General features: G+C 49.8%; 1 protein-coding gene across 3 annotated transcripts; it reads right to left on the reverse strand.

Moving 5' to 3' along the window:
* Positions 1-1,021: 1,021 nt before the first annotated feature.
* Positions 1,022-22,646, reverse strand: Dnajb12 (DnaJ heat shock protein family (Hsp40) member B12). Of its 3 annotated transcripts, none has more exons than XM_026405806.2 (9): positions 22,208-22,646; positions 11,535-11,715; positions 10,192-10,337; positions 7,930-8,115; positions 7,734-7,813; positions 6,864-6,973; positions 4,711-4,883; positions 4,009-4,106; positions 1,022-2,890 (listed from the first exon to the last, which is right to left on the reverse strand). In XM_026405806.2, the coding sequence occupies exons 1-9, from the start codon at positions 22,338-22,340 to the stop codon at positions 2,861-2,863; spliced, it is 1,137 nt and encodes a 378-aa protein (XP_026261591.1). In that variant the 5' UTR covers positions 22,341-22,646; the 3' UTR covers positions 1,022-2,860. The 3 variants fall into 3 exon arrangements, with proteins under 3 accessions (XP_026261591.1, XP_026261592.1, XP_026261593.1); XM_026405807.2 differs by having other exon boundaries at positions 3,961-4,106; XM_026405808.2 differs by having other exon boundaries at positions 3,955-4,106.
* Positions 22,647-22,742: the final 96 nt, after the last annotated feature.

A 22,742-nucleotide genomic window follows, 5' to 3' on the forward strand; every position in this document is an offset into this window, starting at 1 on the left:
AGTAGGCTTCCTTTGGTATGGGGTCTGGTAGGAATTATGACACTGTGTCCACAGCCCTAGCATCTTAGCATCGTGTGGAGCAATGGTCAGGCCAGGCACATACTCTTCAGCCCTGGGAGCAGCTCCTTCCCTAGACCTGGGCACTATGGGACAAGAAGATAAGCTGGCAGGTCCCTGGAGCCTGGCTGGACTCTGAGGCTTGTTTTGCCACCTGACAGTGGGTGGGACACACTTGTCAAAGCCTCTTTTTGCTGCAAATAGACTGTGTCCCACCCCTTTTGGCTGAGTTGCCCAGAGAGGGTAGGGGATGGGTGGGTGTGTGGGGGGTAGCCCTGGCAATGCCTCTGTCAGCTGTGGTTAACAAGTGGCAGCTAGCAGGCCAGGGCAGGCTGCGGTGACCTCGGGTGGGGACAGCCAATGAGCTCTCAGGCTGTGGTGGCACCACCGGGCAGCCCGCCTGTCTTTGGCTGGTGCAACAGCGGGAGGGGCCTGGGCCCGCCAGTCAGGGCCGCCAGCCCAGTCTCTGGGAGACTGGGGCAGATCTGCCACTCATTCACAGGGAGCCTCCTAGGGCTGCCTCAGTTTCAAGTTTTCCAACCTCCTCAGGATGGCTGAGAAAACTTGGGGAACTTGGCCCATCTTCTGGATCCAAGTGGGCCAGAGCCCCAGGCTGGGGAGAGGGGAGATTCTGGGTATGCTTTGTTCAAGACTTGCAGCTGGCCTGAGGGAACTGGAGGGCTGGGTGGGAAAAGCAGAGGGTGGGGGTCAAGGCCCAAGTGCCCACCCAGGACCAGTGTCAGGGACTCCAGGCTCTGCACCCTTACAGCTACCAAAGTCCCTTATCCTGTGCCTGGGTGGAGCCAGTCCTGAACAGCATTTGTGACCTAAGTGGCTGTCAGCTTGGGCCAGGGGCGAGGGCGAGAGAACTCCTGTGTTGTACAGGCTGGACACTATCAGTAGCAACAGGGGCCTGGTCCTCCCACCTCAGTCCCCTTATTCCACACAGACCCACCACGGCCAGTCACATAATAAACATATATTTATAGATGTACAATTTCAGAATTCTAATTCAAGAAATACAGCTTCTCTGGGGATCCTTTAGGATCTGTTCTTATTGCACATGGCTCAGCCCGTCTAGGTACAGCTACCAAGACCAGACGGTCGGGGTGGTGGGGGCAGAGCACCAGGGCCACCTCGGGTGGGGCACTCTGGCCTGCATCCAGTTCTTATGATCTCTCTGGGCCGGGGAGGCCACTTCATTGCAGGGTGCGAACTTGTTTAAAAACCAGATTTGACATTTCCTTACCAAACTTCCTTTCCCAGCAGGAATCCTATTTGTTGGGGTACTTTTAAAAAAGAGCCAAGATAAACTCGGGGAGGACAGTTGCCACCGCGTGGCTGGCAGCTTGGGGAAGTAAGGCTTTGGAAGATGGCAGGCGCAACACCATGCCCACCACCACAGGAAAGCTCGGGAAGAACGCAATTCCAAAAGGCCCAGTATAAATGTGGGAATAAATAAAACCTCCCTCCTTCCTCTGGCAGCAACTGTTTTGAGAAAAATCCTCATCTGAAGGGGAGGGTAAGAAAAACATTCTGGTTCAGGTGTATCCTTCATCGAGTGTGCACGAGGAGGCCTGGTGCAGCCATGTCCAAGGAGGGTGAAGACAGAGGTGCCCACAGGCACTGACTTTTCTTCATGAGTCAGGCTGCTGCCCTGGGGTCCTGGGCTGACTCTTGGAAGAAGAGTCTTCTGGAGTTCTTGGTGCATGACTTAGGAAAAACCAGTGGCAACGATGGAGCCATGCCCTGTGGCACCTATAAGGCAAAACCCATGTAGGGACCCAGGTGGGGAAGTAGTTAGGTAGAACCTGGCACCTCTCCAAGCCCTGCAGTTCTATGGGCAGGGGACTGGCTGAGGGGCTCCTGGGCACAAGGACAAAGAACCCACCTAAGCTGGCCAAAGGCAGGGGTGGGGCAGCTTGAGTGGGTGCTCCTCACCCCAGCAGGCTGTCTGGGCCTCTACCATGGCTCAATACTGACCTGGTACCCACCCCTAGGGGCAACTTTCTTCCCCCACAGCTGTTCCTCTCCAGCTCAACCATAAATCTGGTGACCTTCAGAAGTTTTCTATGGATTTATACCATCATGATTACTGCTGCCATCAAAAAACAGGCTGGGGCTGCAGGGCAGGGGACATTAAAAGCATTATGACCCAACTTTCCTTATGCCGTCAGCTGTGGCTAATGTCTAGCTTTTGAAGGACCAGGATGCCTTCCCCAAACAGGCCTCGTTTTCTGAAACACAGAGGAAATCATCTGAATAGCTTAACTCAATCCCTGCATAGTTTAAAAAGTAGACTCTATATGTGTGTGTATATATATATATATATATCTTTATATATGCCTACTTACATATAAATAGATATATATACATATACATGCATCTATAAGTTACATTCTATGGAGAGTTTTTTTCCTTCTTTCTTCCTCTCTATCCTTGGCCAATGCCTCTGCCTGGCTTCTCCTGTGAGGTGACTGGTGGTGGCTCCTGAGAGGGGGAGGAGAGGCAGTTGGGCACCCCCTCCCCCAGTCCTTCCCACAGACATTTGCTGCAAGTTTTACATTCTACTTTCGTTGCCATGGTTTCTGTATCCTAGGAGCGAGCTGATGCAGAGCCTCTGCCAGCCCTGGGAGGGAAGGAAGCAGCCCCTGGCAGGTTTTCTGTCTGTCCTAAGAGCTTTCTGCATTTACTGGGTGAGAGAGAGGGCAGTTGTGCAGCGTTCGGCCTCCAATTCCATTTTAATTTTTTCTTTGTATGTCTTTCCTTAAATATACAGTCCATCACCTTGGCTCAGTGCGTGTCACCAAAAGTTCTCCAGGGATTTCATAGTCTGGGGAGGAGAGTGGTTAACAGTCAGCTGGTTAACAGTTACCTCAGCCCATTCAAACAAGCAGCCCGCCTTGCGCAGTGCCCCTGCCCGGCTCAGCCCCCGCTGCAGTGTGCTGCACTCTCTGGAGTCACTAGCAAATGGGCACAGAGTAGAGTCTGCAGCTGAATCTGTGACGAGGGGAGACAGGTAAAGGAGGGGACAAGAAAGATCCCAATACTGAGAAGTCTCTACCGGCTCTGCCTGCATTTCTTCAGGCCTGATGCAAGCTATCTGTCGGGGGCACTGGGAGCAGAGCAGAGCCCACCACTCACATGCAGAGGTGGAGGAGGTGGGTGCCTACTCCCAGCAACTCACATTTTCTCCCACCCCTTCTGTACTGAGTGGATGCATTTGACCATGAACTCATGACCCGTTCCCTTCCTCAGACCACAGGCAAGATGCCTGGGCGGGGCCGGATGCCTGTGGCTTCCAGACACCAGGTGCAGTAACATTGGAGAGAGGGCCTGAAATCCCACCGGAGTGGGGTGTGGTCAGGATGCACAGGCCTCTCCTGCCCACAATCAGGCTGCCCATTCATCTTGTTCCATTTCCTCCTGCCTGGAAGGACGGGGAAGGGAGGGCTCTAGGCCCACCACTCGCACATGGTTCTTCCTGGCATCAGGCAGGCAGTGGGTGTGGGGGCTGTCTTGGGCCCTGTAATATTTGGTGTCCATTTAGGTATTTAACCAGGGCACAGGCAATAGTCAGCTGTACTTGGGAAAGGGTTGGGGTGACTTGATGGTTGGAATAGACAAAAGAGCAACAGCATTGGGCTCCACCACGCAGCCCCAGAACGAGAGACGGAAGTGGGGTGTAGGAGGTAGGGTAGACAATGACTGGACGGTTGAAGGGATCTCAGTTAACAAGCTGGCCCCAGAGCTGTCCTGTCTGTGGGGTCTGGAAGTCAGGCTGGGACAGGGGTCTTTGCCATCACCACCAGGTTTCCTCCCTCCCCACCTCCTCTGCCTCATGACCAAGGCCAAAGCTGCCAGGAGTTGCAGGGCAGAGGCAGCCCTGGCTCATACTTGGACCTGGGTGGTGTGGCTGGCCCAGGACTATCCATGCAGGGAGGCCTGCACCTCTGACAGCCGGCTGCAGCTTGGGGTTCCCATCTTCTGTGCTCTGTGGTACATATCTGTGTCACCAAAGTAGCGGGCCCGGTATAGCAAGCCTTCCTCTGCAAGGTAATGGACAAGGGTTAGGGCACACTCAGTACCTCCTGGAGTCTGCCAGAAGGCCTGCCTGGGCCTGTTGGGGGAAGAAGAAGGTTGGTACGGGCCCAGGAGCTTGGGCAGAGTAGCTTCCCTGGGAGAAGTCCCTGGAGGAACAGACTACGGTCCCCCCCTTGGAGAGGGATGATAGAGGCCCCTTCCCTTAGAATATGGGTGAGGCCATTCAGGGTGAAAGCTTGTTATCTTGGTCAGACTTCCCCAGGGTCCCATAGATAGCCCAGGGTGCACAATCAGTGGGAGGTTAGGAGCTCTCTAATCTGTTTCTACCTACTCATCCCTGGCAGGCAGAATGACAGGCTGATTGCAGTGATTTAAAGGACCTGGAGAAAATCACCAGGTGGCCTGGGTTCTGAGCCCCAGGGGAACACAGGAGAGTCCAGGTCTTGGCTGGGAAGCAGCTGGCACAGGGCAGTACCAGGTGCCAGGCCCATGAAAATGGGTGAGTAGGGCTTTCTCCTTCCCCTGTTCTCCAGCTTTGTGATCAGCCACACTCCCAGTCTGTCGCTCGTACACACACACACACACACACACACACACACACACACTTACTTTGCTGCTTCTCCTTCCAACAGTTATTTCGGAGGTTGGCGATATAATCATCTTCCACATTCCGTTCAACTGTTTTGAGGCTGGAGCCTGTGTACTCCTCAGAGAAGGTCTCCGCCACATAGTAGACGACGCTCAGGTGCTCTGTGACTCGTCTGTGGACATGGCCCACTGACCTGGCCAGAAATATACCAGTGCAAAGTGGACCTAGGGGCCAGGCTCAGGGAAGCTCAAGGGATGGTGGAGCCTACTTTGGGAGGTACCGCCAGCTACAGGAGTAGCTGATTCCCTTCCACTCTGCAGCAGGAACTCATGTGCTCCCCCAAACAAACGTCTCCAGCAAAGGCAGAGTGTCCCTGCCACATAGACAACCAGCATACAGCAAGCCTTTCCTCTAAGCACAATTGACCCATGGTCTTTGGGGAAAAGCCCTTCCTGAGAAGCTATAATCTGTGACACTGGAGAGGTAGTGTGCTTCCATTTTCCCATCCGTTCCCTAAACACATCAATGCCCACAGCCTGCCTGCCTCTACAGGAGCTTCCAGTCTAAGGTTTAGATTCTTAGGGATAGGGCTGGGGCTGTAGTCCAGTGGCAGATGTGGCACCTGTGAGGCACTGGGTTTGATCCTTAGCACAACATAAAAATAATAAATAAAGGTATGCTGTCCATTTACAACTACAAAAAAATAAAAATAATAAAAAAAGATTTTTTGGGGACAAAAATAATAGGGCTGGGGGTACTGTGCAGTGGTAGAATGTGTGCTTAGTGTGTGAAAGGCAAGAGGTTCAATTCCCAGTACCAAAACAAAAAACTCACAGGAACAAAATATGATAGAAAAGATTCCAAGGAGTTGTATCCTTCCAGCCCCAATCATGGGCTCTGTAGGCTGCAGGGAGAACAGCCCCTGCCTATCCTATAGAAGCACCTCATCTTTCCAGCTGCAGGGAAGGGGCTGGCATCTGGCCACTTGGAGCCTGAGCCAGCTACCATGGGTTCACTGAGTGAATTCTGCCCTCTACTGGCTGCAATGAAGCCTGCAACCCCCTGCCTTCAGGCCAGAGGGCGGTGCTGGGTAGGAGCAGGGGGCTTCAAGAAATAGAAGTTAAGTATCCACGATGTATGAGACATTATGCCAAGACTGAGAAGAGAGAGGGGAGTGGACATTTTTTTAAAATATATATATTTACTTTTTAGTTGTAGTTGGACACAATACCTTTATTTTATTTATTGTTAATGGTGCTGAGGATCAAACCCAAGGCCTCCCTGTGCTAGGCAAGTGCTCTAACGCTGAGCCCCAGCCCTAGTCCGGGAGTGGAAATCTTAAAGGGTCAACTAACCTACCAACCTCACTACTGGCAGGTGAGACCAAGTATTTACTTGAAAACATTAAGCATTTATAATGAGCCAGATATTTAATGTGTATTACCCATTAATTTTCTCAAGTGGGTAGATGCTGCTATTCCCATTTTATGGACGAGGAAACTATGGTTATGCATCTAGGTTCACAACTCTCAGTGGAGAAGATGGGGTTCAAAACTACCCTTGCACTGAGTCTAGGGTCCCTGTCCTTTCCATGGCTGTCAGGGCCTCAACCAGCATCTAAGAGCAGAGGTTATTTCAGGGTCAGCAGGTAAGATGGGGAAGGAGGAGCCATGAAGTCTCTGAAATCACATGTCAAAATCTGCGTGTGCATTGAGGGAACAGGTCTGATGCTTTCACCGCATTTTCTTTCTTTTGGTGATGGGGATGAAACCCAGGGTCTTTACCACTGTACTTTATCCCTAATCCTTTTTATTTTTTATTCTGAGGCAAGTCCTCACTATGTAGCTGAGAGTCTAGCCAAGTTGATGAGTCTGGCCTTGAACTTAGGATCCTCCTGCCTCAGCTTCCTGAGTCGCTGGGATTATAGGTGTGGGTCACTATGCCCAGCTTTTACTGCATTTTCTTAGGGGGCTATGTTCCTAAAAAAAAAAAAAAAAAATTCAGAGGCTCAGATCAACAGAAACAGTCTATTTTCTTGATTACGAATCACTTTTTTGTGTTGTGATGGAGAACTTGCTGGATCGGGATGCTAAACGCAGGAAGGCCCCTAATAAGGGTTGAGACTCCAAAGCCCTTGTCTGCCCATCGCCCCCCGCCTGAATCCAGTACTCACGGTCTTGGGCTCAGACTGTAGGGTGGACTGGAGACCATGAGCTGGCTGAGAGCTGACACGAGGATCAGGATGAGGATGGGCATCAGTTGGACAAAGACCCCTAGCCCGCCCTGGAGGGAAAAGTCAACCATTATGCCGCTGGTCACCATCACTACCAGCTCCTCTAACACAATGAAGCCCAGTGGTTATGACACCACACTCTCCTCCAAATACAGGTCCAAAATAAAAAAGCTCCTCCACCCGGCAGCTTTCCCAGATAAAAACAAAGCAGTCACCAGAGAGAGCAAGGTAACGTGCCATGACTTGTGAGAAAATACCAACAAATCAGCACAAGGGGCTGCCTCTGAAAACAGGAGGTAGGGCCAAGGGAGGCTGCACTATGTATACTTTTCTGAAAAATTTCTTTCATTTTTTGGGGGGGCGTGGATACTGGGGATCTAGCCCAGGGGCAATTTTCCACTGAGCCACATCCTCACTCTTTTTATTTTTAACTTCTGAGATAAGGCCTTGCAAAGTTGCTTAGGGCCTCACTAAGTCACTGAGGCTGGCCTTCATCTTGCAATACCTGCCCCAGGCTCTGGTGTAGCTGGGACACTTATAGTTTTTATGTACATTTCAAGAGTGCTGAAAAGCACCTATGTTGGCTTTCGTTATAATTCTCTCACCAAGTCTAGCTCTCCCTTCCTTGGAAAATGTTACTTTTGCCTTATGAACAAGAGGGCTGCACAAAAGCTATTCACGCTTGACTCTGTCTGCAGGGGAGAAGTTTCCCCAGGTAGGCTTCACACCGCCTTTCCTGTGGGCAACGGGGAGGGAGAGCAACTGGGGGGGGCCTGGACTCCCTGCTCTTCTAGCCCCTGCTTCACTCACGTCACCCTGGTTCTCCCTGCGGTCCTGCCTTTGCTGGTAGGTATAGCGCATGCGGCCATTGCTGTACACGTGGACGTTACCTGAGGGTCAGAAGAACTGAGTTAGAAGCTGGGGTTGCTGGGAAAGGGAGGGGTGGACCCAGTCTCCCATCATCACTCCCAGGGAGACCTGGCTGTGGGAAGGGGAAGGAACTTACTAGAAGGGAAGCCACCACCAAAGAACATGTTGAAGAGGTCTTCAGGGGAGATGTCAGCCTCAAAGCCACGGTGGAAGTCCCCATGCCCGTGGCCGTGTCGGGCTGCCTGGTTCTTGTCATCACCAAACTGGTCATACTGTTTCCTTTTCTCCGGGTTGCTAAGTACCGCATATGCCGTGCCAATGGCTGGAGAGGGAACGGAAGGCAGGGCTGAGGGGCAGATGTGGTGGGGCTGCCACGAAGCCCAGTGCTCACTTTTTTCAGGGGCTGAGGAGGGGCTTTAGGGAACAGAAGTCTGTGGGGCTGCAGGAAGCCTGCCGGCTGGGCACCTGTGGGGAAGGGGTGTGGGCAGCCTGGAGGGCCTGGCGGGCTGACACTGGGACTCCTGGCTTTCCTCGGGGTGACACTGGTGGAGCGAGGTCCTTTCTAGGTATGTCTCCATTACTTTGAATAGCAGCCCTGCCTGCATTTTACCAACGAGAGAAGTGGGGCTCAGGGAAGTGAAGTGACTCACCCAGCTCTGAGGACTCTGAGCCGGGAGTCAAAGCCAAGTGTCTTGCTTCAAGCTTTCACACTGACCTTATTATTTTTTTGATTTGTTCTCTTTAGAGGTACATGACAGTAGAGTACATTTTGACATATTATACATACATGGAGTATAACTCACTCTAATTAGGATTCTCACTGATCTTTTGAAACCACCAAAGCCCCTCTTTCCTCCTTCTTCTCCCCCGAGGTGCCCAAGGGGCAGGGCATCCTTTTCTGGTGGTAATATATTTTTGAAGTCATAGTGACCAAATGGACACAGTAAGTCCTTGTAAACTGGAAAGCGGTGAGAAGCGCTTGCAAGGGCCAAATCCTTGGGGTCTGGTTGAGACTCCTTTGCCGTTGGTGGTATGGCAGGGGGTGAGCCCTTGATTCCTGGAGTCCAGAGCCTAGCCACTGTTTCCTTCCTGGCCCTGAGGCCTCCTCAGCAGAGCTCCCTGGGTGAGAAGCCTGTGTTCACAAGACCTGCAGCTCTGGATTCTCCTCAGTCTCCTTGCTTCTCTTCCTCCTCCTCCAGCTGCCCAGTTGCTAGGAACAATGGCCTCAGCTGCATCTGCTTCACAGCCTGCAACCCCCTGGGAAGGAGGAGGGTGGAGTCTTCCTCTCCCCCCTCCTACCATTTCACAAGGCCCCAGCACTAGGTCTGGCCTCTCAGTCCCCATCTGAGCTGGCTGCAGGAGCACTCAGGGATGGAGACACATCACCCATGGCCACCTTGCCGCCCCACTCCCACTCTCCTCTTTGCCGCCCCACTCCCACTCTCCTCCTTCCCCTGGGGCAGGCCCCTGGGAGATGGTGTGCCAGGTCTGCTCTGGCATAGGCTCCCCAACTGACTATGGTCTTGACTCAGAACTTACTGACTTTATTTTTGAACCCAGGGGTGCTTAACTACTATGCCACATCCCCAGCCCATTTTTCTTTTTTGAGATAGGGTCTCACTAAATTGCTTAGGGCCTTGTTAAGTTGCTGAGGCTGTCTTGAACTTGTGATCCTCCTGCTTCAGTCTCCAGAATCGCTGGGATTTCAGGAGTGCACCACCAAGTCTGGCTTGGCCCCAGTACTGACAGCACAGCACCAGGTGGGGCTGGTCACCACGCTCTTCAGAGAGAAGGAACAACGGGGTAATGAGAAACTGCAGTATCCCAACACAGGGCTGGCCTGGAGTCAGTGTGCATGTGTGCTTCATAGGTTAAATGAAAATCTAAATGAATAATGATTCTGGCCAGAGGTGACATACCCCACTGTGGAATTCAATGGGCTCTGAGGACAGAAAGGCCATCATGCCCCCACTGTAGGCCCTCAAGATGAGTGTGTGTGTGTGTGTGTGTGTGTGTGTGTGTGTGTGTAGTTGGCTGTGGCTGCTGGTACTGAAGCCACCAGGTCAGAGGCCTCTTCCCTCAGCACAGGGAAGCTGTTACCATAGGAAGCTGCTCCTACCCCAGTCAATGTGTGACCTTATAGAAACTACTAGAATTCTCTTACTTCTATAAAACATGGGACGACAAAGGGGAAGCAGAATGGAACTATATAAGTTCTAAAAAACGACCTGGCTAGAGGTGGCTACTGTGACCTCAGGAAGCAGCTCTGGAGCCTGTGGAAGGGAGCCCGAGATCACTTCGTTCTGCCCACCCCCTTACTGGGAAAGCTGTCTTGGCCCTGTGTTCCAGGGACAGAAGATAAAAGTACCAAAGTGCCAGGGTGCCAGGGCTAGCTCACCTTTGAAAGCTTCGGTGGCACCAGGTGCGTGGTTCTTGTCAGGGTGGAATTTGAGGGCCAACTTGCGGTAGGCCTTCTTCAGGTCCTCATCTGAGGCTCCTCGGCTCACCCCCAGGATCTCGTAGTAATCCTTACACTGCTTGACCCTGGGGGATGGAGAAGAGCGGGAGTGGGTGCCCTCTGAGGGCTCAGAGCCATGAGGTAAGGTGGGAGAAGAACAGGCAGCAATGGGCATCCAGGTCTGAGCACCACCCCCCAGGGAAGCAGAGCATGGTCAGTGGTTCCTCTGGGTCAGCCGTCTGACTTCAGAGACTGGGGAGTTCCAGCTGGGGTGGGGAGCTGGGTGGGGCCCTCTGGAAACACCGAGAATACACTTAGGACTTGGGAGGGGCAGCTGCTGTCTTTGGCCAGGCGAGCGTCAATCTCCCTTCTGCTAACAACTCCCCCGCTGGAGGCTACCTTGGAAGGACTGTCAATATCTGTCATCCAAGGGCAGGTGTGTCCTGAGCTCAGCCAACTGTACTCTCTTGGCAATTGGAATTCTGGAGTGGGAACATAAAGGCCAGCAATGGCAGGTGCCCATTTACCCGAGGAACTGGGCACTGAAGAAACCCTATTTCTGTCCTATCAATTCTTACTTTCTGGGTCCCCAAAGGTCCTTGGTCTTGGCTTTCTCTAAGCATTCCAGCTCCTCCTGCGTTAGTCTCTATTGCTTTTGATTAGGCTTGTCTGGTTAAACCCTTGCCTGGTTTATAGTAAACTATAGTCATGCTTGGTCACTACAGGCTGAGCCCCTGTCCCAGCTTGCTAGGAGGCAGAAGCACCACCCCACCTGAGGCAAGCTGGTGGGGAGAGTGAGGCTGGAGGCTCTGTCCTGAGAAACCTTGCCGAATGGTCTGCGGCCTGGCAGTGAGCTGCTCTGCACAGGGCCTGCCCCTTGGAGGCATAACTCCACTTTTGCCTCCACTTCACCCCATGGGATCTGTCTAGAAGGTCTTTGTTGGGGATGAGGGTGTGGGTGGGGGAGAATCTGGAGAGACCAGGCTTCAATCTGTGTAACAAACAGCTTCTAGAGAGGCCTGGGCCCTCCTGGCCAGTGGCAGGGGAAGATGACAGTCAGCATTTCCAGGCTCTGTGTGGGCCGTCTGGGGGTGGGGCAGACAATGGGGCCCTGGCTTCCATACATTTTAGGGCTTTGTGGGAAATAAGGCTGAACCTTTTCCGACCTCCAAGACCTTCCCAGGCCCCATCCAGGCCCTGGACAGAAGTGAGAGACGGCTTGAGGAAGCCCTCCCTGGCAGGAAGTGTCCCCAGTACCCACAGGCTGGCGCGCAGGCCTCTACCTTCTCACTGCTGCCACCTGCTCTGCAGTGTAGCCTTTACTGCTCTCTCCTCCTCCAGCTTCACCGTTGGCCGAGGGGGTGTCGGTCGCACCTGCTTTCCTGTGGGTGGTGTGGGTTGCTTCTGTGGGTGGGGGTTGGTCACTGGCAGACTGTGGTTTCTGGTTTAGGGACTCGATCAGAGCTGCGCAAGGAAAGAAACCATTGGGGGCTCCTGCTCAGCAGGGCTGCAGCCTCCTGTCCCCAGGGAGAGACCAGCACCCTGCATCCCACCCGCTGCCCTCCCGGCAAAGCTCGACGTCCTTTCCCTTCTCAGCCAGTGGGTGCTGGTGAACAGCTGCCTGCGCTTAGGAGCCACAGTCCTCAGAAACAGGAAGGCTACAATTTTTTTTTAAAACAACAAATAAATATATACATATTTTTGTAAATAAGTATACATTTATTTCTTTTCTTTTTTGTGGGGCTGGAGATCAAGGCCAGGCTTCACAAACGCCAGGCAAATGCTCTGCAGCTAGCTCTCTCCGCCTCCAGCTTCACCACTGACCCAGGGGGCGTCAGTATCCCCAGACCTACATGAACAGGACTAATCTGATTAATAAAATTAATGACGGGATCCACATAATACATAGATAAATGTGTGTGTGTGTGTGTGTGTGTGTGTGTGTGTGTGTGTATTTATACATCTCCTCTTTTTTCTGTAGTACTAGGACTGAACCCAGGACCTCCACCCAAGGCCTCCCACATGCCTCTCTACAAGCACTCTGCCACTGAGCCACAACCCCAGCCTTTTGTTTTTCTTTTGATACAGGGTCTAAGTTACTCAGGCTGGCCTCAAACTTGGGATCCTCCTGCCTTAGTCTCCTGAATCACTAGAATGACAGGGACCTAGTTTCTATTCTTTTTTTTTTTTTAATTAAAAAAAATTTACATGGACACAATATCTTTATTTTGCTTATTTTTTTAAAAAAATTTGGTGCTGAGGATGGAACCCAGTGCCCTACACGTGTGAGGCAAGTGCTCTGCCACTGAGCCACAACCCCTGCCCCTCTATTCTTTTTCTTAATAAATGTAAGCAGAAAATTTTATATTCTGAGAATCTTTTCAAAACACATACTTGCTCCAGCCACAGTAGCCTGTAATCACAGCTACTTGGGTGTTCTTTATAAAATAAAGAGCTGGGGAATGTAGCTCAGCAGCCCTGGTTTCAATCCCCAATACTAAAAAATAAAAAATCATGAAAAAAACAAAACACATTGAGTTTTATCAATAAATCCTTCAATATTTGGTTTAGAGTTCATTTAACTCTACTATTATTTTTTTCAATGCATTTCTTTGGTTTTTCTCTGCACCTCTTTCTTTAATGCAGATTTTTCCTACTAAACTCATTCAATTCTGTATACTTTTTTGTGGGGAGTACAGGGGATTGAATCTAGAGGTGCTTTATCACTGAGTTACATTCCCAAACCTTTTTTAAAAAAATATTTATTTATTTATGCATCTTTAGTTTTAGGTGGATACATTAGTTTGTCATTAGTTTGTTTTTAATGTGGTGCCGAGGATCAGTGCTGCATGCATGCTAGGCGAGCACTCTTACCACTGAGCCACCACCCCAGCCCCCAAACTTTTTTTTTTAAATACATTTTTATTTGTAGATGGACACAATATCTTTATTTTTTATTTTCTTTCTTTCTTTTTTCTTTTTTCTTTTTTTTTTTTGTGGTGCTGGGGATTGAACCCAGGGACTTATGCATGCAAGGCAAGCACTCTACCAACAGAGCTATATCCCCAGCCCTTTATTTTTTCTTTAGTGATGCTGAGGATTGAACTCAGTGCCTCACATTCCCAGACTTTTTAATTTTCATTTTGAGACCGGGTCTCACTAAGTCACTCAGGGTCTTGCTAGATTGCTGAGGCTGGCCTCCCACTGGCTATCCTCCTACCTCAGCCTCCTGAGTCACTGGGATTACCGGAGTGCACTACCCACCTGTATATACTTCTCTCTCTGCACCATATTTTGAATATCAAAAATATTCAATCCTTTGCACTACCCCCTTGTTTTCTATTTTTTAAAATTGTAGTGGACACAATACCTTTACTTGTTCATTTTTATATGGTGCTAGGGATTGAATCCAGTGTTTCACGCATGCTAGGCAAGAGCTTGTTTTCTATTTTTATCTTTGATCTCTAAATTGCTTTAATATTAAATTAATACTATCAGTACAAAACTAAGTTGAAAGATAATTTTAATGTTTCCTAGTTTTTTTTAAAAAGGCTGTTTAATGTCATTAATTATTAACATAGTACATCAGAGTTCAATGTTTCTAGGGTTTTTTGTGTGCATGTGGTACTGGAGATTGAACCCAGGGCCTTGAACATGGTGGGTAAGTACTCTATCATTGAGCTGACTCCTCAACCCCTTTTTTTTTTTTTTAATTTTGAGACAGGCTTGAACTTGTGATTCTTCTGTCTCAAACTCCTGAGTAGGTGGGATTACAGATTGTGCCACTGTGCCTGGCTCCTGGCTTGACACAGTACTGGGGATTGAACCAAGGGGCACTTTAACACTGAACTACATCCCAGACCTTTTATTTTGAGTCAGGGTCACACTAAGTTGCTGAGGCTTTCCTCAAATTGCAAGCCTCCTGGGGGCTGGGGCTGTGGCTCAGTGGTAGTGAGCTCGCCTAGCATGCATGAGGCACTGGGTTCGGTCCTCAGCACCACATAAAAACAAAATAATGTGTCCGCCTAAAACTAAATGTTTAAAAAAAAAAAAATTGCAAGCCTCCTGCTTCAGACTTATGAGTCACTGGGATTACAGGCATGTACCACCACCCAGTCAAGCTTCTGGTTTAGATTCGTAAATATTATTTCCTTTTAGTTTAGGAAATGACAAGAGTTTTTTTCCCCCTACTGTGGTAAAAAACATAATATGAAATTTATCATCTTAACCCTTTTCAAGTATGCAGTTGTAATAATACAATATAGGTCACTTTTATTTATGTTAAGTTTATTTTTGCCCAGGGCCTCCTATGCATGTGAGGCAAGTACTTTACCCCTGAGCTACATCCCTAGTCTTAGGTAATTTGTTTTTTAATATTTATTTTTTAGTTGTAGTTGGACACATACTTTATTTTATTTTTATGTGGTGATGAGGATTGAACCCAGGGCCTCGAACATGCTAGGCAAACACTCTGCAGCTGAGCCACAACCCCAGCCCCCCTAGGTAATTTTAACTCACCAAAAAAAAACCAAACCAAGGCTGTGGCTGTGGCTCAGTGGTAGAGCATTCGCCTAGCATGGGTGAAGCATTGGGTTCAATCCTCAGCACCTTAGCACCACATAAAGATAAATAAATAAAGGTACTGTTGTCCATCTACAACTAAAAAAAAAAAAGAAAAAAAATCAAACCATTAATCCCTCAGATTTTTTTAAATCCCAAAGCAATCTCCAACAGATGTATTATTTTGAGTGCCAAGAAGGTGAGGCCTCTGCAGTGGGGACCTATTTAGCAGACCTGTCTGATTCAGGGGGACTGGGTAGGAAGGCCGATTCCTGGAGATCATCTCTAAACAGTGAATAGAGACAAGGGAAGTAAGTTTGCCCAGGGGTCAGGGACGGTGGGAGATACAGGAAAAATACCTGCACTTCCAACTTGCTGTTGTTACATTTTTCAAATGGCTGGTCAAGTCAAATGTCCACTCAATGTTTGGGGGTCTATACAGGGGATTCATGGTTAACCTCAGACAGGGTTATGGTTATGCAAATCCAAGTCCCTGGTTCCTGCTGACTCAATGAGGAAGGCCCTCAAAAGTTCCTTGTACCCTTTTATGACTGTCATAAAATCAGATATCCCCAGTCATGCCAGGCCAGTGCCCAGGGTAGTAAACCCCAAAGCCTTTGACAGGCTCCTAAGAAACCAGGAACCTGGATCCACCAGGACCCGGAGACACTTCTGTGTTGAAGAAGGATGGGGGTACAATCCAGACTGGGGCCCTGCTTCCTTCCCAGGTGCTTCCAGGCTCACAGCCTGTTCTGGATGTCAGAAGCCTTCCACTGCAACACACCTGGGCCTTACCCAGGGCCTTGGAGCAGGGTTTGGTGGGAACAGAGCACCAGGGCTCGCTGTGCCCTGAGCCACCGCTGGCTGCCTCACTGCCAGGCACCAGAAGATGGTGAAGGAAGAAACAAACAGATGAAGAGATGCCAGTCCAGATGGGACAGAGGGAAGTGCAGGTTTGCTGAGTCCGAAGTTGGGAAATCCAAACACAGAAGCTGAAGGCAGGGTTTGTGCAGCATGGGGGAATAGGGGCTCCCAGAGCATATCCTGGCAAGGTACTCAGAGAGAAGCAATACTAATAATCACTTTTTTGGGGGACCAGGGATTAAACTCAGGGGCACTCAACCACTGAGTCACACCCTGAGCCCTACTTTGTATTTTATTTAGAGACAGGGTCTCACTGAGTTGCTTAGGGCCTCCCTAAGTTGCTGAGGCTGGCTTTGAACTCATGATCCTCCTGCCTCAGCCTCCGGAGCTGCTGGGATTGCAGGCATGCACCACTGCACCTGGACTAATAATCACTTTTATCACTGAGCGCTCACTGGGTATCAGGGACGTCAGAGTGCTCTATACATAGTAGCTTATTTAATTGTCACAACAGCCTCAGAAGGTAGGTCTTATTACCTACTGGTACCTCACTGTAGGAAGAATCTAAAATAAGTGGCAAAGTGCATTTAAACCTCAGGAGCCCTGCTCTTAAGCTATCCTGGACCACACGTGTTTGATGGGGCATCACCTCCAGCAAAGACATTCCACCTACAGGGAAAGGCCCAGATTCAACTTGCAGCTTTGCCACTTATTAGCTGTATGACCTTGGATGATCTCAGAGTTCTCTCTGAATCTCAGTTTCTTCCTAAGGTGAACAAAGTGGGAAAAAGATAATGTGTATAAGCACTTGGTATAGAGACTGGCACAGAATCAAGCTCAAAAGCAGTAGCTGCTAACATCATGACCTGGGCTGATAAAGTGACCATGGGAGCAGGCTGGCCAGACAGGGGAGGGGACCTATGTGTTGGGGCAGCACCAAGGCTTAGAAAGCTAAGTCTCGGCACTCAGCAGGCTCTGTGCCACGAGACTTCAGGCTGTCCCAGATGCCAGGCTCCATGCCAGGTACCAGGGCATGGTGAAGGAAGAAACCAACAGATGAAGAGATGCCAGTCCAAATAGGACAGAGGGAAGAGCTAGTTTGCTGGTCTCCTAGGGCTTTTAAAGAAGTTGCTTACTTTGATTTCTCTAGAAATGTCAATGGTCCAGGCTGAGCCTGACATGCTCAGAGCAACACAACCAGTTATCCAACTGCAATGACATGCAGGGACCTCAGTTAGGAGACAGGATGGGCTCTCTCTAGCACCTCTCAGGGAAGATACTGGAAACTGTTTGGGGGCAGTTACCCGGAGTCAGCCACTCTAATTTCCCTACACTGCAGAAAGCCTAAAGGGGAATGGATGTGCTCCAGCCCACTCGGGAGGCTCCTGCTTGAGTTGGCTTTCTAGCTGATGGCATGTAGGTCTCTCCTGTAGCCTGAACACCCCTTCTTCAAGGCCTGTGACAAGTGACTTTCTCACCATGACTCATTATTACCTCCTTCATAACACAGTGGCCGACAGGAAATGTCACAAGAGTTAAGAGACAGCTTAACATTAACCCTGGCTCTGCCCTTTCCCAGTAAAACCATGGGACATCAGAGGAAGATAACAAAGTGGTAGACAGGTGGCAGCTGAGGTGGAGATGGGAGGGTGTCCATGGCCAAAGCCATCAGGGGCTGCCCCTTCTCAAATCCAGACCACAGAGTCAGACAGCCTGGCTAGATCAGACCTGGACCTGTCACTAGCAGGGTCATGGACAAGTTAACTCAGCTTCTCTAGGCAAAGTTACACCTTTCTCACAAGACTCAGAGTAAAGGAGCACAGGCATGTGCAAGACTCACCAAGACACCTGGCAAATACTCGGCGTTACCTGTTTGTTGAGGTAAGTAGCTGAGTTTCCAGATTCATGTACCTACAGTGCTCAAGGTGAGTCAAAGAAAGAGGTCAGAGTGGGGAAGGAGCTTGGGATTGGTGACGACAGTTCTGGGTTCTTTGCTACTCAGCTGTGTGTCATTGCCAAGTTGTCTAATTCCTTAGTGAAGACACGAGTCCTGCCCTCGTAGGGCTTCTCTGAGGGGAAAATAATATTCAGTAGAATAAAAGTGAAGGGAAGGGCTGAGTGCACAGGGTCTGGTGAAGGCTGACTGACGTAAATGAAAACCCCACCCTGGATCTCAGCAGTAGAAGAATTATCTCTCATACCTAGACCTGAATTCCCAAGCCCCTCAGCTACCAATCCTCCCTTCTTGGTGAGCTGGCCTTCCTGACTTAGCCTGGACTCGAGTTGGCTATTTCGTAGAATCTCAGGCAGCCTAAGCTGCAAGGAACATTAGAGATCATCAGATCGTCCACATGACCTTTCTCTTTGTGTGCCAACACTGAAAGCCAACATTGTGTGGTCCCTTTACCCTTCAAGGTCCTCTGAGGCTCCTCTCCCCACTGATCCCTCCATCTGAGGCCTACAGATGTTTTCAAAAGTTCCCTGGGACACTTGGGACCTTCCACCATTTTTGCGAAGCCTCAAGCAAAGCCAATGCTTACCAGGCAGCCAGGTGGTAGATAGAAACTCCCCAAAAAGGACTAACTGGCTCTATTACCTCCTGGCTTATTGTCTGGCTACTGCTAAGCAATGCAATTGTCCAGTCCTTGATGCCTCCCTGTCTTACCTCACACAACAGGAGATAAGTCTCCTCACATCCTCTTCACTGAGAAAGCCAACACTGTGTGGTCCCTTTACCCTTCAAGGTCCTCTGAGTCATCTCTCCCCACTGATCCCTCCATCTGTCCTTCTACTTCTCCAAGACCAGCCTCTACTCAGGCTCTCAATCCTTCTCCGTTTACTTCTAAACTTGACCTTTTCCCACAGCAGCATCTGACAGCACTGCTCACCTCCTCCTTGACACACCTCTCTCCATGGCTACAGCGCTGCCCTCTCCCGGGACTGCCTCCTCCTGTTGCTCCATCTTATCTGGAGCTTACTGGCTAAAGGCAAGTGCAGCTCTGGTTGTGCGGGAAGTAACTGTTTCTCCATGTTCTACCCTCTCCCACAGTGACCTCGGCAATGAGCTCCATCAAACTGGTGATACCAGATTTTCATCTGGAACCAAGCTGATGGCTCCCTTGGAATATCCCACTGGCCCCTGCCACTCTTTCCCCTCTCTCCAGCCCAGTTCTTCAGCTGGAGTTTCTCCCTGGCCACTCAGGTTGCATTCTCCTCAGCACCTCTCTCTCACACGAAGGTTTGTCAAGGCCTTTCAAATGACCTTATCTTTACCACACTGCCTTATCTCAGGCCTTCATATCTTCTAACCTAAACAAAGCCATTGTTTCCCAATGGGTTTTCTTTTTTTCTTTTCTTTTTTTTTTTTTAAAGAGAGAGGGAGAGAAAGAGAGAGAGAATTTTAATATTTTTTTTTTTTTTTTTTTTAGTTCTCGGCGGACACAACATCTTTGTTGGTATGTGGTGCTGAGGATCGAACCCGGGCCGCACGCATGCCAGGAGAGCGCGCTACCGCTTGAGCCACATCCCCAGCCCCCCAATGGGTTTTCTTTGAATCTCTTCCCTCTGTAACCCTTTATGCAGTCCTCTTAAGAACGGTACCTTACCTTATTCCCATCATCAAAAACTTCAGTGGCTCAGCTGGGGGTGTAATTCAATGGTAGAGTACTTCTCTGGCACTGAGCTACATCCCCAGTCCATCCATGGGATACCCCCCCCAACAACAACAAAAAAAAAAAAATGAAAAAAAACAATCACAACAAAAACTTCAATGGTTTCCTCATAACTACAAAATGAAGTGAAAATATCTTGGCCTGGTGAAAAGAAGTTCCACAATCTGGCCCCATGTTACTTTCCAACCTGCATCCTCTCTATATACAAATACCCACCTCCACTGCCTTCTGAATCTTGCTAGGCCCAATTCCCTTCCCCAAACCTCTTACAACTTTCAGCCTCCATGTCTCTTCCCAACATGCCTTACCCCAAGTTCCCCAGGTATAAACCTTTCTTCAAAGCACAGTTCAAATGCTGCCTCTGTCTTACTCCCTAAAGCTGTTCCCTGTGTGAGGTAACAGTATGTGTATGCCCTTGCAGCAGCAGCACCACTCACTATGGTGCTTATAATTTCATTAAGGAGATTGTCCTCCACAACAGACTGTGAGTCCATGGGTTGCAGAGACTGGATTTTCATGACCATTCTTTTTTATGGTACCAGGGATTAAACCCAGGGGCACTTAACTTCTGAGCCTCACCCCCAGCCTGTTTTATTTTTTATTTTGAGACAGAGTTTCTCATTAAGCTGCTCAGGGCCTTACTAAGTTGCTGAGGCTGGCTTTGAATTTGAGATCCTCTTGCCTCAGCCTCCTGAGTCGCTGGGATTACAGGTATGTACCACTGTGCTTGGCTTTCATGACCATTTTTTAGTCCTCGGCATCTAACACAGTGCTTAATTTTTATTAAGTCACAGTTATTATCTTTTGCCTTGAAATATTTTTTTTTCCCTGTAAGTTTGTCACCTTCATTAGATTGTAAGTGCTTTGAGGTGAGGGATCACATTTTATCAATCCTGGTATACCATTTAGCATCAAGCACTGGACTTTATAAACAAATCAAAAAAGATCCTCAACAAAAACCTGTTACACTGAATGAATATTTAGAATGAGCTCAAATTCAAAGCATTCAGTACAAATAACCACCTAATATTTTTAAACTAGGATTTCCCCATCGCCAGTCTAAATTAACCCCAGGTCCTTGCTAACTCAGTGCATGGCTGCAGGTGGTACAAAGTGAGGGCTATGCAGATTCACAAGGCATATACCCTTTTCAGAAGAGCACAAACACCACAAATTTGCAGCAGGTGACTTGTGCCTGAGCAAATTCCAGCACCTGAGCCCCAGAAGGACAATCATCCAAGCTCCTGAACTGGCACAGGAAGCCTGCAGCTGACATGACCCACTGGTTCTGTTTTTAACATCCTCTCTTAGCTGCTTGCTCCTGAGCCCCCCGAAGCATCACAAAGAATTCTGACAGCTGGAATTCTGTTCCAACATGTTCCCCACTTATAGAGTGTGACTTATTACACAGTGAAGCTCCTTGGGCAGGTTATCTCAGGACTCCTGGCAAATACAGACTGAAGCCCTGTCCAAGAGGAAGCAAACAGACCAAAGATCAACCTGGAAAGTCAGAAGGGAGGAAAGTTCAGGAGCTCCTGGCTGTCTCTTCTGGCAGCCTTCCCCTTTCTCCATTTCACACTGCAAGTAGGGAGGCTGAGGAGGCTGAAGGCTCCTCCTTCGATTTCATTCCATTCCTTTAATTAACATCTATAGAGTTGCAGAGCTTTCCAATTTCTAGCTGTGTAATCTTAGGCAAGTCCCTGACCTCTGGGATGTTTCCTTATCAATAGAACAAAGATGATGATCCTGCACTGCCTGACAGGGGGAGGTCCAAGTGACAAAAACACATGTGGAAGACCTTCCTACACAGAAAAGCTCTATAGATAGTGCTGTTATTCACATTATCTGAGCTAACTCTCTAATCTTCTAGGAGAGGAGCCCAAGCTCAGAAAAGTCCTACAGTAGCAGTCAGGATGGGCCTTCTGAGTGCCAGTAAAAACCAGATAGTTTACCTAGTGGTAATCACAGGCACGAAACCCCATGCCTTTCTACTTTTCAGTTTGTATTATGAAAAACCTTTAGAGAACTTAAAGAAAAAGAAGATGAAGTGGCTCCGGGTAAAATGAGGTGGTGAGAAGTAGAGACCACCTCAGTATTTGGGAGGCCTCAGTCCTGGGCCTCTTAGCAGCCTTGGCAGTCCATAGGACGGCCCACTGACGGCCGGCTGGGAGTGAAGGTGGGTTGTGGGGTGGTGGAGGCCAGCAAATCTCCAACAAGTCATCCACCCCGAATCTCATCGGCGGGTGAAGAGGCTGCGGGAGGCAGAGGGAGCTGGGCCTCAGGACAGGCCGCTGGAAGTGCAACGGAGTGGGTGACAACTGGCAGGCTCTTGTTTCAGAAGGTGGTCCCTGGCCCTTGACTGGAGACGTGGGAGCGACTGGAGACATGTAGGCGCCTTTCCAGGGCGCCCAGAGGGCGGAAGTCTTTCGCTCTCCAGAACCCATTCCCTCTCTCAGCACTTATGTTTATTTTCCCGAACTATATTATTTCCCAGGCCAGCAACTGGCCCTGAGCCACCGAACGGCCCCTTGGGAAAAGTAGTTCGATTTCGCTTCCAGGTGAGTTCCCTTCGCTAGCACTGTCGGTGCCATCTCACGCTAGAAAACCTCAAATCCCAGAGGGATCCGCAAGCACCCCGAAAGGTGACGTCCAGACCGCCCCTGTCTTCAGGTGTCCAGCATCTCGCAGAGGCGCGGGACAGAAAGACTACAGCTCCCAGCAGCCACTGCGTGCTTCACTGCGCAGGCGTAGCCGCGCCTCGCCACCCCTCCCCCTCCGCCAACTGCTCCCGTCGGTCCGTTCCCGTATTCCCCCCATCAGTTCTAATGTCCCCCTCTGCCTCTCCGGTACTTCACACTCACTGCGAACTCGGGGCGTCGGGTACAGCCGCTGTGCCTTCTCCAGGAAGCGGAGTGCCCGGTCGGGCTGGTTGCTCTGGATGGCCTTGAGGGCGATGCTGATACAGCGCTCGGCTTCATCCTTGTTGGATTCCATGGCGGAACCAGAGCGCGGAACCAGGGAGGGGGAGGCCCGGCAAGCGAAGGGCTGCGCCAGCCGCCGGCGCGTCGCGGGTCAGGCCGGCGCAGAATGATGACACAAACCCTCCGCCCCTCCTTTCCGAAGATTTGAGTGAGAGTCGAGCGAGGGCGAAGGGCTACCGTATGTCATCTAAGAGAGGGACATTTGTTTTAGGTGTTAACAGCGCAAGCTAGAGCCCTAGAGCCCAAGGTGTTCCAGAGGTCTTTAGCCTTGAGTGTGCTTGCACGTTGTTGGTGGAAAAACTATGCGTTTGAGACGAATAAATATTTACTGAGTATCCACAATTTGCCAGGCACGATTATGTGATGGGGATACAATAGTGAACTAAACGAAGGCCCTGCCCCCATGGAGCTTACA

Source organism: Urocitellus parryii, chromosome 5 (genome assembly GCF_045843805.1).
Source record: "Urocitellus parryii isolate mUroPar1 chromosome 5, mUroPar1.hap1, whole genome shotgun sequence".
Classification (NCBI taxonomy): domain Eukaryota; kingdom Metazoa; phylum Chordata; class Mammalia; order Rodentia; family Sciuridae; genus Urocitellus; species Urocitellus parryii.

Coding starts and splice junctions, on each gene's coding strand:
- Dnajb12 (XM_026405806.2), bottom strand. CDS start 22,340: ATGGAATCCAACAAGGATGAAGCCGAGCGCTGTATCAGCATCGCCCTC. Junction 10,338..11,534: donor CAGGTGGCAGCAGTGAGAAG/GTAGAGGCCTGC, acceptor TCCATCCCCCAG/GGTCAAGCAGTGTAAGGATT. Junction 2,891..4,008: donor GCTGCAGCCGGCTGTCAGAG/GTGCAGGCCTCC, acceptor TCTCCTCCCCAG/ACTATGAAATCCCTGGAGAA.